This window comes from Chionomys nivalis, chromosome 22, assembly GCF_950005125.1.
Source record: "Chionomys nivalis chromosome 22, mChiNiv1.1, whole genome shotgun sequence".
Taxonomy (NCBI): domain Eukaryota; kingdom Metazoa; phylum Chordata; class Mammalia; order Rodentia; family Cricetidae; genus Chionomys; species Chionomys nivalis.
The window spans coordinates 53,093,716-53,110,753 of record NC_080107.1 but is presented as its reverse complement, the minus strand read 5'-3'; the positions used below and the strand labels follow the sequence as shown (position 1 = coordinate 53,110,753).

At 52.9% G+C, this 17,038-nt stretch overlaps 1 protein-coding gene across 1 annotated transcript in view; it reads left to right on the top strand.

The window, feature by feature from the left end:
* Nek6 (NIMA related kinase 6) overlaps nucleotides 1–17,038 on the top strand; it is a 74,025-nt gene that overhangs the window by 43,389 nt on the left and 13,598 nt on the right. The window contains exons 3-7 of the mRNA XM_057754853.1: nucleotides 2,634–2,774; nucleotides 3,669–3,731; nucleotides 6,616–6,726; nucleotides 11,783–11,891; nucleotides 12,650–12,757. Of these exons, the coding sequence (XP_057610836.1) occupies nucleotides 2,634–2,774; nucleotides 3,669–3,731; nucleotides 6,616–6,726; nucleotides 11,783–11,891; nucleotides 12,650–12,757 (532 nt within the window). The remainder of the gene's footprint in view (nucleotides 1–2,633; nucleotides 2,775–3,668; nucleotides 3,732–6,615; nucleotides 6,727–11,782; nucleotides 11,892–12,649; nucleotides 12,758–17,038) is intronic.

The following is a 17,038-nucleotide window of genomic DNA, read 5'->3' as shown; positions in this document are numbered from 1 at the left end:
GCATTTCCTTAATGCTTCTGTGAGCTGATGGCCCATGAAGCCTGCAGTAGATCGAGGCTGGGATGATGGCAGTCACGAATCATATTAACTGTGTTGTGTGATCACTGAGTCCTTCTGCCTCGGAGGAGAAGTATCCAGTGCTCTGGAGTAGAAAGAGCGAAGGTTGGCTGTGGTTTGAAATTGGCCACTCTGCTGAGCGAGGTTGGCCTCACAGTGTTTGACAGTGTGGATCTTTGTAAGTTGAGCCCTTTTGTGCAATGCATATTTAAAGCATTTTGCTTCGTAGAAACCCACTCCCCTGTAAGTTCCCTATCCACATGGTGTCAGATGTCTTTAAAGGTGAAATTCATTTACAGGAAATGTCATGCTGATGAAGTGTGCTTTTTAAAATCATAGAAACAGTTGCCTTAAAATTAATGATGCGTCACCAGTATGGGGGAGAAGAGGCCCATGCAGTGTAAAGATGATTAAAATTCAGGTCAGAAGTCTGACTTAGTCAGGCTAAATTTTTTAATGAGATTTCAGAAAATTAATTGGGCGAATGCATTTTTATCCTTCTAACATGTAATTTTATGCTCCTGTTTAGGGAGTGAGCAAAAGGAGAAGGGTTTCTCAATGGCGAAAGCGTATTGTGGTTCAAACATTTTAAACTCAAATTAGCAAAGGGGTAGGGGTACTTGTGGCCTAATTTGATCTGACTTGGGAAAGAAAGCCTGGGTTTCTCTGGGCTTTCTGGGGTAGGATGGGTGTCCTAGGGGGGTCCTTTCCCATTGTCCCCTGTATGTCCTGCCTAGTGACGTTTCTAGGGGAGTTGAGGCTGGGGACAATTGTCATGGACCTGCTTTCCCCTTGACTCCTGCTGTCTCTGGTCAGCTCTCAGAGTCCTCCATCCTCCTCCTCCTGATCCAACCCTTCCTCCTCTGTGCTAGGAAGCAGTGTGTGGCGGATTGCTGCAGAATCAGCAGCCTGCCTCCTCATAGCCCTGGATGCTGGCCATCTCCTCTGCCTCTAAGGGAGAGCTGAGGGTCACTTCCCATTGTGTCATCCCTGCCAGAAGCCCACAGTGTAGCCCTAGTGAACGGCTGACAGGCTCAGGGGCACTCGGGCGCTGGTACACTGGATCAGGAAACAGGCCTGGTGAGGTAGGCAACACAGACCTGGCCCGGAGGGGGAGAAGACTTCACCCCCACCCTCCAGAATTAATAGGGTCAGGACTCTGATGCGCAGGTGCCCTTGTGTCGTGAGATGCCCACACCTGCGCAGAGGCTGCCCCGAAGAACCTTGCCCACCCCAGTGGACTGAGCATGCCCCAGTGCACAGCACCACCAAGCTTCACTACAGAAAATCGTTTCTCTAATTAGGATGAATGAGTCGCAACAGGAAATGCATTGCACATCCGGGTCATCCTTATACAGATGTGAACTAGAACTTCAGCCTCTATGGTCACCTCTGTGGTCACCCGCTACCCCACAACTACCACCTCATGTCCACTAGACTTTGGAGCCATGGCAGAATTGGGCAGAATATCACTGGGGCCTTTAGCCAACAGTTCGTCTACCAGACCTAGTAAGAAGGCCCATGTTTATAGAACAGGTAGCCTTGGCGCTCACCCTTCTCCACCCGCCACTGTTCCAGGGGAATGCTGGGGCCCCAGAGGGGAAGGCCTTACCCCAGGACCCCCAGCAGCACAGCCCCAGATCCAACAAGGAATCTGCTTTCCTGGCCAGGCCTTAGGCTCTCTGGAGTTCAAAGCAGTCCCCAAGTAGCATATAGTAGGTACCTAATTGCAACAGGGTGTTGTCACCTCTGCAGGTACTTCTGTCCCCAGGAGCCACCCTGGTTCTGTCTAAGCATGGCTTCAGCTGTGCTCCTGCAGTTGGCGATGCAGTTCACCCCTTGGAGCTGGCAGTACTGCACCCCACAGTCCTCACTTTCTAGCACTAGGGAAGCAGTGGGGTCCCAGTCAGGGTCTCTCTGAGGCTTTGGTGAGTTGACTTTGAGGTAGCAGCTGCACCATGTTGGGCATGAACAGTGCTGGGGAGCTTATCCTCTTGAGTGCCGCTTGGTGAGCAGTGAGGTATTGGCACTTCCTTAAGAGTTTCTCCAACAGAATCATCTTCCTCTTGCTCAAGTCTGCAGGAAGGGATCTCTCAAACCACCCTCCATGGGTGCCTCAAGATCCCAGAGTCAAGGTCAGCTCAGCACTGACCTTGCAGAGGGAAGAGGCAGCGGGAGCATGGGCTGACAGGAGGCCGCCCTTAGTCTTCTTGGCCAGGTTCCATCATGGCTTTCAGTGATGACTGCAGTCTCCACAGAGTCTGGTTTCTTTGTGCCACTGTGATGGGCAGGTTGTCCAAACACTTAGCTTGCTTCCCTTTCCTGATGAGGAACCTGTCCTAGTTAACGGTGACTGACCTGGGGGTGGGGGGGGCTGGTGAGCCTGGAACTGTCCTGCACCCTTGATCTGACATTTGTCCCACTCTCTTCTTACTAGGCCCCTTACTGGGGGTGTGTGTCAAATCCTTCTTTGCTTAGAGGGGTACTGTTGGGATACTGGGATCCTAGAGGCCGCAACCGTCCAGTCCCAGGCTTTCCGCTTCAGCCTAGTGATCACACGACTCTGTCTCTTCTAGAGGCACCCCAACACCCTGTCTTTTCGCTGCTCACTGGCGGACTTCCAGATTGAGAAGAAGATTGGCCGAGGACAGTTCAGTGAGGTTTACAAGGCCACCTGCCTGCTGGACAGGAAGATCGTGGCTCTGAAGAAGGTACAGGTGAGTCAGGGCCACAAGTACAAATGGCTTCACCGTGACCCTACCTCCTAGAGGACTCGAGTTTAGCCCTCTGTAAAACATAAAAGCATGTACACATTAGTTACCTGCTGTGTACAATCACGTGTTGAGACACAGGACTCTGACAGTAGCCCTATGGGCTGGGATTATTGTCTCATTTTTCAGATGAGGAAAACAGTAGAAACCTACTAACTCCCCAGGTCAGAGGGAGCTTAGGGAAAAGCAAGATAGCCCCTGCCCATCAGGCCCTGGCTCTCAGAGTCCAGCCTGCCCTCTGTGACCCTTCTCAATGTAGGGTCACAGTGGAGGAGGGACACAGCGGCAAGGTCAGGCTGGGAAGCACATAGCACGTACCTGGAACCCTCTCCACACTGCCTTATTTGCTGGTTCTCCTGCAGAGTCCCTGGATGGGAATGCACAAGCTGTATAGCGTCAGCGTTGATCTGTGACCTCACATTCTCTCCAGGACACTGGGCGTCAGACTCCTGCAGCTGAGAAACTGTCTGCTCTTTCCTTTCCAAAGGCATTCTGGGCCATCTTCTGCATGCTGGCTGCTGTCCTGGGACACTGCCAATGGCTGCCTTTGTCTGTCCCTACAAGGCTTAGGCTTCAGGCCCCTGCAGAAGGAGCACTGGTGACATACCACTTACCAGGGTGTGACCTCAGTGAGGGCAGAGGCTGTGGCCCTCAGCGCCTGCTCTGTGAGTCAGATACAGTGACTCTTCATGTAGGAGGCATCGTGGGCGCCGAGTGAGCCTGGGAACACGGTCTCATTCATGCTGTTGCTGAGAGTGGGGACTCTTATTCTTCTGGGTGCTGGGCAAGGAACAGGGTAAGCAGGGGCTTGAATCTGTTTCTGGCTTCCTCTTGCCCTAGATCTTTGAGATGATGGATGCCAAAGCCAGGCAGGACTGTGTCAAGGAAATTGGTCTCCTAAAGGTGAGTTGCCTGGGTCTGACCAATCTTGGTTGGGCCGGCTTTCTAGGGTACTGCGGGTCAGACACCCTGGGCCTATCTGTAGGTCGGACACCCTGGGCCTCTCCGCAGGTCAGACACCCTGGGCCTATCCGTGAGTCAGACACCCTGGGCCTACCTGTAGGTCAGACACCCTGGGCCTATCCGCAGGTCAGACACCCTGGGCCTATCTGCAGGTCAGACACCCTGGGCCTATCCGTGAGTCAGACACCCTGGGCCTATCTGCAGGTCAGACACCCTGGGCCTATCCGCAGGTCAGACACCCTGGGCCTATCCGTGAGTCAGACACCCTGGGCCTATCTGCAGGTCAGACACCCTGGGCCTAACTGAATGGCACACGTGGGCGTCAGGTATGTGTGCAGTTGTGCCTGCCTCCTTCCTAGGGTCTCCGTGTTGATTTTGCCAGGCCTAGGGCCCCAGGTAGGAGACAGAGAGGAGAAAAGTCTTGGGTTACAGTCCTGATATCTTCCTTTCCAAGCTATGCTATCTTTCACAAGTGACTTAACTTCAATGAGTCTCTGTTCACCTAGCTTCTAAATGGCAGGAATACCGACTGGACGGAATTGAGAGGATAGTGTAAAGAAATGAAATAAATAAAAATGGCATGGGGCTGGGGAGACGGCTGGGTCAGCAGAGTGAGTGACTTGGAAGCATGAGGACAGGAGTTCACTAGAACCCATTTTATTGTTTGCTTTTTGCTTGTTTGTTTTTGAGACAGGGTTTCTCTATATACCCCTGGCTGTCCTACAACTTACTGTATAGACCAGGCTAGCCTTGAACTCACCTGCCTTTGCCTCAGGAGTGCTCAGATTAAAGGTGTGCACCACCACTCCTGGCCTCCATATTTATTTGTTTGGTTTCTAGCCCCAGCACTGAGGAGGGGTCGACGGCAGGGCCTCTGGGGTTCACTGGTCAGCCAACCCAGCCTACTCCGCAAGCTAGCGATCAGCAAGAGATCCCTTCTCAAAAAACAAGGTGGGGCCAGCAGAGGCTCACTGGGTATGCAGGCCGCCTGAATTAGTCCCCAGAGCTCCTGTAGAGATAGGAGAACCGGCTTAACAAGATCATCCTTCGACTACTACACAGGTGCTGTGACATGCACACATTCATGTGTCACGTGTCCATGGCAAGGGAAGCTGGTGTTAGCTCCTAAGAACCTTCTCAAAACAACCATAAAATAATTCAGTAGACAGTGGATGGTTTGAATAGGGTGCTGGGTAAGCTGTAACCCCTGCCTCACAACACACACACGGTTGTGAAATGGATTAGTCTGAAAATAAAATGAAAGACTAAATTGAGGAACATTTCTCTAGTCTGTGCACAGATTTGAAAGTTAAAGCTAAGGTGGGTATGGTGTCATCCACCTGTAATTCCAACACAGAAGAGTCTAAGAACTGCCAGGAGTTAAAGGCCAGCCTGGGCTACATAGTGAACACCAGGCTAGCCTGGGCTACATAATGAATACCAGGCCACTCTGGACTGACGTACAGAATGAGCTCCCCAAAGAATGAATAAAACACAAGCTAAGGCTATAATCAAAAGTTTATAGGAGAAAACTGCAGGGACTTGTCATAGCTAGAGCACACAGCCGTGTCCCCACATATCAAGGGGATTAGCCACAAAAGAAGGCAGAAAGCATCTGTCTGTCAGAGCCACCATACGGAAATGAAAATGCAAGGCACAGAGGGAGATATTACCAGCACCTCATCACCTCATTGACAGCGGTCTGACACATACGTAAATAACCAAGGCTGTAATTGGGTCTGACCAGTTCAGTGTTTTCAGTGCTCTGGGGCGTCCAGGTCCCTATCCCCACCTTACCCCATGCCCGCCCCCTGGGCCCCTAGTTCCCCCTGCCTTGCTCTTACTTATCAGCCACTCTGCCCTCCTACCACAGGGCCTTTGCATAAGCCATATCCACTCAGACCCCTGACCGCAATAATTCTCGTTAGGCCTGAGAAAACACCCTTTCCTGCTGACCCAGGCTAGCTGGGCTCAAAGGCTTCTGGAGGGATGCTGCCAATCAGACTCTGACTGTCCACTGAGAGATGAGCCATGTCAGCCTGTAGTAGGAGGGACGGACGGGCCACATCTCGCCACCCAGCCAGCTTAACCCCCGAAATAACCACACAGAAATTGTATTAATTAAATTACTGCCTGGCCCATTAGTTCTAGCCTCTTATTGGCTAACTCTCACATCCTGATTCAACCCATTTCTAATAATCTGTATGTCACCACAAGGTCGTGGCTTACTGGGAAAGATTCAGCATGTCTGATTCTGACAGCTCCATGGCGGCTCTCTCTGACCCTGCTTTCTTCCTCCCAGAATTCAGTTCTGTCTTCTCCACCTATCTAAGTTTTGCCCTATCAGGCCAAGCAGTTTCTTTATTGATCAACCAATGAGAGCAACCCAAATACAGAAGGACCTCCTACACCGTCAGCCGCCATGTAGCCGTGTTGGGAGTGCTCTCTTGCTTCCCTAGACCCAGCAGCCATGTAGGTATGGTGTCACCATCAGGGTCCTATATGTGAGGTAGAGCTGATTTTTACTCCCTGCCTGGCCTCCACTCACTTCCTCAGCATGAAGACCAGAGGCAGAAACCCACTCTGGATGAGTCAGTAGTCAGGTATGCTTAGGGTAGGAAGGATTCTTGGGTTTCCAAGGGATGGCTGAGACATTGAGAAAGAACACAAGACTAGAAGGAATGTTTCTGTGAACCAGTGAGCTAAGTCTGGGGAGAGACTGGCCTTATACTGCACTGGAGGGGTGTCAGGGGTACGTGTGCAGGGCAGACACTGGGGCTGTGACACTCATCACTCGTGTGACCCCCTCCCTTTTCTGGTGCAGCAACTGAACCATCCGAACATCATCAAGTATCTGGACTCTTTCATCGAAGACAACGAGCTGAACATTGTGTTGGAATTGGCTGATGCAGGTGACCTCTCCCAGATGATCAAGGTCAGGACAATGTCCTCTCAACCTAAATGGCACTCCTCCATGTCCCAGTGACAACTCTGGCCTGTCTCTGATCTCAGCATCTGCATAGGGTACCCTTGTCTTCCTGTCAGACAGGATGAGTCAGGGCTATGGTACACAGAGGACCCTTTGGACCACCTACACTGCTCCATCCTAGAGCACATGGGGACACTTTTCTGTACAGAAGGAACAGGAACAGATAGATAGTCAACACCTCCAAAGGTCAGACTTCAATTTCTGTCTTAGAGTTAACTCTCGCTGTGCGGAAACACCTGACCAAAGCAACTTGGGGAGGAGAGGGTTTGTTTGGCCTACACTTCCGCATCAAAGAAAGTCAAGGCTGGGACTCAAGCAGGGCAGGCACCTGGAGGCAGGAGCTGATGCAGAGGCCATGGAGGGGTGTTGCTTACTGGCACTCCTCATGACTTGCTCAGCTTGTTGTCTTATAGAACCCAGGACCACCAGCTAAAGATGGTACCATCCACATCACGGGGCCCTCCCACATCAACCAGTAGTTAAGAGAATGCCAGGGGCTAGAGAGATGGCTCAGTGGTTAAGAGCACTTGACTGCTCTTCCAGAGGTACTGAGTTCACTTCCCAGCAACCACATGGTGGCTCACAACCATCCATAATGGGATCAGATTCAGCACTCATATACATAAAACACACAAATAAATGAATCTTAAAAAAAAAAAGAAAGAAAGAAACCGCCCTATAGGCTTGCCTACAGCTTGATCTTACGGGGGCATTTCTTAGATGAGGCTTCTTCCTCTTAGATGACTATAGATTGTATCAAGTAGCCATAAAACTAGGCAGCACAATTGACCCCTTGTCAGCTTGACACACAAGCACTTCACTCTTGAGCCATAACCTTTTCTTTGTTCTTTCCCAAGATCACACACTAATATTAATGTCACAATATAAGACATTTTACACACTTAAAAAGTCCCATCATCTTTACAAATTCAAACACTTAAAAATTCAGTTTCTTTAAAAATTCCAAGTCCTGTAAAATTAAAAATAATTAAGTTAAATATTTCCTTACTTTAGGGGGAAGAATGGGGCACAGTAACAATGTGTATAAAGTAAAGCTGAACTTCAACTGAATAATAGCTCAGTGTCTGGTGTCTGGGATCCACTCATGATCTTCGGGGGTTTTTCCAAAGGACTTGGGTCAGTTCCCCAGCCCTACCCTCTGCAGCACACACAGCTTGTCTTCTCGGCTCCGGCAGGATCCTCTCCACTGCTGCTGCTGTCTTGGTGGTCATCCATGGCACTGGCATCTCCAACCCTGGGGTCTCTGCTGCAGCTGGACTGCACTTACACTGATAGCCTGTGCTAGGCTCCCTCAGTGCCGAGCCTCTGCTGCTCTCCGTCCCTGCATTTCTTCAACACCCCCTCCCCCCAACTACCAAGCTCAGCTGCCAGCACAGGGTGCAGCCTTGGCCGCCTCTGGACACGCGTCCCAGGTTTCACCTCAGTGATGCTAGTGTCTTCTGTCAGCGCTGTGTTCTCAACTCCAGCCAACTAGCATCGATTAGTCCAGCAAAGCAGAGGCTTTCACTTCTGTGGTTCAGTCTCTGGTTAATCACAGCCAGTGTTTCAGCCCCAGCTGAGCTGGCCAGAACCACAGATTCTTAAAGTGTGCAGTCTTTAGGTGACATGTCTGTCGTATGGCTCCAGCTGCCACGATCTATATAGTAGGGGAAACTGTGGTCCAGGGAGGTGGTCTTGTCTGAGAACACGGTCATTGTCTCCACCGCCCACATAGTGAGGAGTCCATGCCTGGTCTGTGACAGCTGAGCATCTGTGAGCCTCTATAGCTCAGTGCCATGTTCTCTGATATGCCATAAACTACCTTGTTCCCCTCCCAGGACTCAGGATAGAACGACTTTGGGTTTGGTTTCAGGGACATGGCTTCTCTGATATGCCATAAACTACCTTGTTCCCCTCCCAGGACTCAGGATAGAACGACTTTGGGTTTGGTTTCAGGGACATGGCAGCTCCATTGAGAGGGTGTCATCATCAGTCAAAGGCAGGCTAAGCCACTGAGCCTGTGTTCTCCTCAGCAAGCTCAGCCAAAGGCAACACAGCTTTTAAGGGAAAAAGCCCTAACCCATGGCCTCTGATCCTTACTTCTCCCCTGAGGTCCTCATGTCCCTGCTGGCATGGACCCCATCATCTGTCTTCCCTAAGCCTAGCCTGTCCTAAGGGAAGCCAAGCCATGCTCAGGCCCCACACTGAGCTCCCGCTGTGTTTGGATAAGGGCCGACATAGACTCTGTCTTCCCAGCAGGCACAGGGGACTAGGCAATTGTTTGTCAGTTGCTCTTCAGAAATTTGGCCCCTAGGAATATGGTGTCGTTGGGAAGCGGCATTACTGCGCTGTTATCACCTGCTTTTATATTTCCGTTGACATATTAATGCATTTGCAGGGTGTTAATCTCCACACGGATCTCTGGTGGGAACATAGGCAGTACATCATGTTTCATGCCCCTTCACTTACCGTCTCCCTACACATACCCCATGTATATGCGCAACTCTCCACAATCTGGCTATGTGCCCGCCCCCACCAAGACCTCAGGGATCCACCATTGCTGGTGGTGCCCCAGGGCCTTGAGTTCCACCAGGAAGGTAGGCTCTAAAGTGAACCAGGGTAGGGTCTGCGGAATCAGGGCAGGTGGGGGGCTTCCTGGAGGAGGTGATCCCGGAGCTGAGTTGACCTCAGAGCAGATGAGAGAGGAGCTGGAGAAGCACCAACAAGGAGCACCAGGCGAAGAGGTGGCATGGGGTCAAGGCTTCAGGCTCAGGAGCTTCCTCAGACTCCTGGAAGGAGCAGATACAATAAGCCTTGTGTTTGGAGGACTTAGTGCAGGCAGTGGTGGGTGGGGGTGGAGCAGGAGCAGGGAACTGGAGCCCTCTTTACCCTCCATCTGCTGCAGCCCATGGACCTCAGGTTTCTAGGACCTCTCAGACTCAGGAATAGAGGCAGACAGCATTTGGCCAGGGTTTGGGGGTGCTAGGCATTGCTCCCCTTCCTGGTGACCGTTTAAGGAGAGGATTCTGGGAAAGGGCTGTAGGTCAGACCAACTCCTTCAAACTAAAGGAGATGGACTGGGCAGCTAGCCTGCTGGCCTCTCTGTGTGCCCTGGGCTCCACAAAGAACTGACTTTGGGTAGTGTGGAAACTCTTCCTGCCCAGCCTCGCTCCTTAGTGGATGCCTTTCCTCCCTGCCGGCAACAGCCGACTGCACAGGCTTCCTCACAGGCAGGACTAGGACTGTGGCAACTCCAGCCAGCAAGGGAATTGGGGTGGTGCCCTAACTGGACACACTTGGGATGGCTTAGCAGGCCCCGCACCGAGTTTTCTCATACGCACACTGCGTGGTGCCTGGTAGGATCTGTTGCCATATCCTTCCCAGTTCTCTAGGTATCCAGGGGAACCCCGCCTTTGCAACCAATCTCAAGCCTGGGTCACACCACAGTGTTCCCACTGGTCAGCGGGGCCTGTGTCCTGAGGGCTTGCAGCCTCAGGGGCCAGCCAACCATGGTGCTGGTATTATTTACAGAGCTGGTGAAGCCCAGAGCCGCCACTGTCTGAAACCCACCAGAGACTCTGTGCCTTCCTACTAAATGTCAGCTGGCACTTATAGAATGTGACATTTAGAAAATCACCACTCTCGACTGCACACGTCCTCATGTAAACACTATAATGAGGACCAAATAACATTGTGGTGTAAATAACAGCCCACCCAGCCTGCTGCAGAGGCCTGGGGGTGGCCCAGGGCAGAGGTCTTCTGGGAGACCAGGACAGCTAGCCCTCTGGCTCCGCCTAGAAGGACCTCAGGAGAGCCTCAAGGGGTTCAGCTTCCAGGCCAGCAGCTGGAGGTGCCCAGCTCTGGATCCCAGCATACGGCACCTGCTGGCTGTTTAGTCTCTCTGGGCATGGTCCCTATCACAGGTTCCCAGCATCATTAGATGTGCTGAGGAACTAAGACCTAACTGACCTCCCCTTGTAGCCCTCAGCACCTTCATGCTTCTTCCTGAGGGCCCAGCAGCATGGCTGAGCATGGCCTGTGCACGACATGACTTTCCTTCCACTCCTGTTCCCTCACCGGGAGCAGGCACCTAGCAGTTCCTGGCTTCCTACACTAGAGTCTTTGCTTGGCAGCCACAGTGCTGCCACTTGCCACTAGAACCACAGCTTGGTGGCGGGTGTTACTGCCCCTGTGCCTCAGGGCGTGTCCCTGCATCCTCCTTCCAGAACCTTCTGCTTCACTTCTCTTTCAGTGCACCCTGGGGGAGTTGTAGCTTTCCTTTTTTCTTTCCTTTTTCCTGGGGGATTGAGTGTGGTTTACTAGGTCCTGGCTAGTTTTATGACAGCTTGACACAGGCTAAAGTAACATGTGAGGAGGAGCCTCGAAGGAGAAAACGCATGTAGGGCGTTTTCATAGTGACTGGTGGAAGAGGGCCCAGCCTGTTGTGGGTGGGGCCACCCCTGACCTGCTGGTCCTGGGTGCTCTAAGCAAGTAAGCTGACTAAGCCATGGGGAGGACGCCAGTAAGCAGCGCTCCTCCATGGCCTCTGCATCAGCTCCTGCCTCCAGGATCCTGCCCTGTTTGAGTTCCTGTCCTGACTGCCTTCCATGGTAGACTGTGGTATGATAGTAGTAGATAAAATAAACCCTCTTCTTGCAAAGTTGCTTTGGTCATGGGGTCTCATCACAGCAGTAGATATTCTAACTAAGACACTAGGCAAGGAGGCAGATTAATGCCCACTGCAACCAAGGGGCTGCTTGAGAAAGATAAGCTGTCTCTCCAAGGGTTTTCTGCCTTTAGAAGTCACATGACACTGGGGTTACAGCTGGCTCTGAGGACATGGGGGCAACAATGGCTGCCTCTCAGGCATGGTCAGGGCTGAGGGTGAGTGTCCCTTCCCCGGCATCCTCTGGGCAGAGGTGTGGACACAGCCTTCTGCCACACCTTGTTTGTGCCCCACCACTGTAGGCATGCTCACACAGGCTTGTCTGTCTCCTTACAGTACTTCAAGAAGCAGAAGCGACTTATCCCTGAGAGGACCGTGTGGAAGTACTTTGTACAGCTGTGCAGTGCTGTGGAGCACATGCATTCCCGGCGCGTGATGCACCGAGGTGTGTGCCCGCGGGAACTGGGACCCCAGCCCTGAGAGCCGCCCTGAGAATGAGTTAGGCCATTTAGTGTTCCATGTAAAGAAGCACCTGTGGGGGCAAGGGACCCGCCTGATGCCAGTAGTCACCACATAAGCTTCAGGGAACAGGGCCACCTCAGCACTCAGTCTCCACTCGTCCCTGATGTGGCCGATTCTGGTACTGAAGCCAGCTTTGCCCAGAGGAAGGAAGTTTCCTGTGGGCTTTGACACCTTGGTAGGAGTTGGCTAAGCAAACTACACCCCCATCCCACACCAGGAAGTGAGGTGGGACACTGGTGAGTGTTTCTGAGAGGCACCCTGAGGTGTGAAGCCTGCTGGGAAGGTGTCAAACTGGTGCCTCCATTTCCCCCTGCAGCTGTGCAGGTGATAGTCTTCTAGCACGGGGCAGCCATACAAAAGGAGACAGTGGTATAGAGATCTCTGCTACCCACTCACGGCTAACCTGGAAAGGGGGGAGATAGATAGACTCATGTTATAGGTGAAGAAACGAGGCTTGGGAGCAACTGTCCCAAGGTCCCTCTGGGTGGCAGGCAGGGCCGCAGGGAAGCCTCAGGGAAAGGGACCTGCCTATGGGCTTTGATGTTTGAGTGGCAGTTGGTTTTGCCCTGAGTGAGGGCCTACCCATTACCCAAAGGTGCTTCGTGGTCCCTCCCAGGCCTCCGGCCTCCTATCCTTTCTAATCCTACTTTCCCACACCAACCCCATGTCCTCGCCCTGCAGACATCAAGCCCGCCAACGTGTTCATCACAGCTACAGGCATTGTGAAACTTGGCGACCTCGGCCTGGGCCGCTTCTTCAGCTCAGAGACCACTGCAGCCCACTCACTAGGTAAGGGGGCTGTGGGGCTGGGTGACCTGGCCAGAAGCATTTGCATAGTGTGGGGCAGATGCTTTTTGAGTCCCTAGAGTTCACTCTTGCTTTGGTATAGATCCAGAGTAGAGGGAACTGAGGCCCAGAGGGGCCATGGGGGCCTCCCTGTATCCCTAGGTCACCTCGAGTACTTCCTGGAAGGCCAACAGACCCTGTTATACAGAGTGGGCTGCATCTGCCTGCTTTGCAGTCCTCTTGCTGTGCCCTATTGGCCCTGTGGCCTGTACTCCAAGTGGACCTGCTTGTTAGACTGTGAAGTCAGTCTTGGGGTGTGGGCCCAGGTAGCTGGACTGTGGAGGAAGAGCAACTGGGAAGACCAGGGAGAACCCACATCCAATTGGGGGAACCATGCTTGGGTGGCTGGGGATGGGTACAGGCCTAGGTGCCCCTGTTGAGGGGGGGAGAGGGCGGCTGCTAGGAGAAGGAGAAGGGAAAGAGTCAGGTGAGCTTCCAGTGAGGCGGGGCTGTGTCAGCTTCAGAATCTGTGTGCAGGAGCGTGAGTGATGAAAATGGAGCCCTTCCCTTTCGTTAGCGTAAGGAGCTCGCACAGCCAGTGCGGCACAGAAAGGTGTCCTGTGCAGTCAGCCCAGGGGCAGCAGGATCTCACCAGGAATTCATGAGAGGCAGGCAGGCATCTCCCTGATTGTCCCCCAGTCAGTTCCCAGCATCTCTTGGGCATGACTAGGGGAGGCAGAAGGGACAGAGGCCACCCCCCAGACAACCCTCTGGGTCTCCTTATTACATTCCACTCTGCAGCTCCAGTCCGTGTGTCTCCCGTCCCCCACATCTGGGTGCCAACAGCAGCTTCTGGTGGCGGTCTGGGTGCTCTGTGGGAAAGCTCCCTCTGGAAACTGTCGCTGTTCATTCAGGTCATAATGGCTGAGACTCCAGGCATGCACTTGTGAGAAATGAGCCAGTGGCTTGCAGAAGTGTTACTGGAAATACTCTTCCTTGACTCCCTTGTTCCCTAACCCCAAGGAAAAGTTGTGTTAGGGGCCATACCCAAGGACCTAAGGATGCTGTGTTAACCTCCACTGGCCTTCAGGCACCACAGGACCTAGAAACTGGAGTTCAGGGAGCTGGAGTGATTTCAAGGTCAAATGGTGTCCCTCAAAGCCAAGGCTACAATACTGGTCTATCCTGCTCATTGCCTACTTCCACAAGGTTAGGGCCAGCGGCGTCCATCAGGGATCCCCAGCTACTGACTCTGTAACTGGAAGGAAGCTTCCAGTCTGCCTGTTTACTGAGTTAGGATGCCATTCCTTTGTGGTGTGGGGTAACAGAAGTCAGGGCCTCCCACATGCTAGGCAAGTAAGTGTTCTACCCTGATAACATTTGGCTTAAGAGTTTGGAAAAGGTTGGAACTCAGGGAAAGAGCAAAAGCACCGCCTCCTGGGCCTGTCAGCCAGTGGCTAGTCAGAGCTGGTTAGGATCGCCTTGTTAGGGACGGCAGAGTCCTGGCTCCTCCACAGTGTGATTTATCCGCTCGGACCACTGCACTTATTCCATTAATGAGAAGAACTGGACCTCCCTAGGCCTCCTGTGCAGACCCTGCAAGATGGGTGCAAGGTGCTCTCCCGGCCCCATCCCTGCTCCGGGCCATGTGCACCAGATCCAGGAGGCGCATGGGTCGAGGGTGCTCCACCAGTCTGAGCTTGCTGAACCAGCTCTAGGAGCCAAGGCCCTGGAGGTTGGCAGTGCAGACCCACAACCCATGGCCCAAAGTCTCCAAGTTCTAGAGGAAAGCACCCTTCTACCACCAGTTTTGTACACAGCTAAGTACACACAAGTCTGGTTGGACAAGAAATAGAACTAATTGCTATCACACTGTGACACAGGAAGGATGTAGAGGACCTTCTCACCCTGTATGTGGCTATGAATTATTCATCCTCTGCAACTAATGTGCCCCTACTATGTGGGGATCTGGGGTAGTAGCCACATTGTCCTGGCAACCTCCTCATCACCCAAAGCTGCTGACCCGGAGCCTTCCCTTCTCTGCCTTCCCTTTCTGGCCCCTCCTTATGCCTGTATTTGCTAACAGGAGGCTGGCATGAAAGGGCATTAGTCAGTGCCATGGTCGGGCTGACAGGTGCAGTACCCAGCGGTGGCAGAGCTGCTGCCTCTGTGTCAGGATAGGAGCCGTAATTAGAGCTCGGAACAGAATGAGCGTCAGACGAATTACCAGGCAGCAGATCATATTTGTCAAGAAGTATTGCATACATAAAAATTAAGTGACAGTACACGCCGGCATAATGAAAGAAAAATGAAAGATTTGCCTATACACAGCTCACAAGCTACAAGCAAGTAACTCGCTCCAAGCGACGGCAGCAGCTTCGAGACAAATGGTAGGTCTGGAGAGCAGGAACGCAGGCCTTGTGTTTGGCAGTGGTGACAGTGGTGACAGGGTGCCTCAGGCTGAGACTGGACGGAGTAGGAAGGGTGGCTGCTCAGACCCAGGCCATGTGGGGCTGCTTGGTCTCTCTGGGACTGGGGGAGCAGAGCCCTTTGGGGACAACCCCATCAGGGAAAACAGTCAAGGGGCTCTTGGCCTGACTTGGTCATGGGCTTCCAGACCAGGCTTCCCTGCCTTCAAGGGGCCACAGATTAGCAGAGACGAGCTGGCGAGAGGGTGGGTGGAACGTTTTCCCTAAGGCAGAAGTGTGTGTGCAGGTGTTGGCCGAGAGTCTAAGCTCTGCCTGGAGGAGCCCAGCGTCACCCAGAATCTGCAGCTACCTTAGCCACAGTCACCCTGCACGTCAGTGTCCACACGGGCAGGTCAGAAGAGGGTGGCCTTTAGAAATGTTTGGGAAACATTTTGCTTTTATAAGATGGCCTCACTCCCAGGACCTTCATCCTCATTTTGCTGAGGTAGCTGAGGATGAGAGAAGTGAGGTCATACCGCTAGTTGCTGGCACATGGGCAAGAAAACACCCCTTGTCCAGGTGGTCTTCACAGTGTGGAGACAGGTAGAGAGAGGGGTCCCACCAAGCTGCCTGGGGCAGGGACGTGTGGAGAGGAGGGCAGAGTGCCATGCACTGGACCCTGCTGTGTACAACGAGAGTGTGCCATGTGGATTTGCGGTCCACACAGGCAGACATGCCCAAGGATGCCATGTGGATTTGCAGTCCACACAGACAGACATGCCCAGGGATGCTTGCTCATCGGTGAGAATTCACCAAGGACCAAACATTCTTCCAACCCCACTTTCCATTGTCCAGTTGGGAAAACCAGCTGCTAAGCATGAGGGTCTCACTGATGAGGAACCAAGGCAGAGAGGCATTGTGGCCTTTGGCCAGAGAGTAGCCAGAACAGGTCACACCAGGGGGCAGTTTGCATAGATCTGCCTGCCATCCTTCCTGGAGTCCAGCCTTTAGCCCCACCTGGTGGATGATGCCACCTGGGGAAGGGTAGCTTGCAGGCACTGGTCTTTTTCATGCCTAGCGTCTCAAACAAGCATTTCTAACGCTGGTAGTGCGTTTGGACAGGGGTGCATGTTGGTGGGGCTCTTCAGGCAGTCTTCCACTTTGAGGTTCATGTGGTTTCTGCCAGGTTTGGAGTCCTCGGTTCCAGGGTGAAGACTCGGGAAGGTTAGGCTTGGGACCTTGGCTCCTGCTGTGAGGAGGGACTGAGACCAGGCAGGGTGCACTCTGCTGTGATCTGGAGCCAGCTCCCCCAGTGGCCTGCTGCGAGTCTGTTGTTTTATCTGTCTCACAAGTGATGTGTTATGCGCCATCATGTTTCCTTGTTTATCATTACCTGGCTGGAAAATCCAGGTAAAGTGGCATAGCTGAAGGAAGTGCCATGCTCCTCAGCTTCGTACTCCCCTGGTAAAGGTTGTATAGCCCCTGTCTCCAAAGCAAAGCACAGTACCCCGGAGCCTATGAGAAAGCCTGGGTCAGGAGCCCAGAGGGCACACCGCTCTCCAGAATAGGCAAACTGCTCTCAGCTAGTAGGCTCCTGATTCATTCCCACACGAAGCAAGTGGGTGAGCAAGGCTCAGGGGCTCCTCTCAAACTATAGCTGTGTGCTCCCCAGAAGCTCAGGACAGGGACAAGCGTCCAAACTCCAGGCCTAGTTAGATGTTTACTAGAATCCTCCTGTGGCTGTGCCTGTGCGAACTCACCAGCTGTCTGCTGGACTCTCTGGGGTGGGCAGCTCTCCCCCAGCATCGGGCCACAGCTCCACCAACCACCAGATGGAAAGGCGTGTGTAGGCACAGACGGATGTGTGAACGGGTTC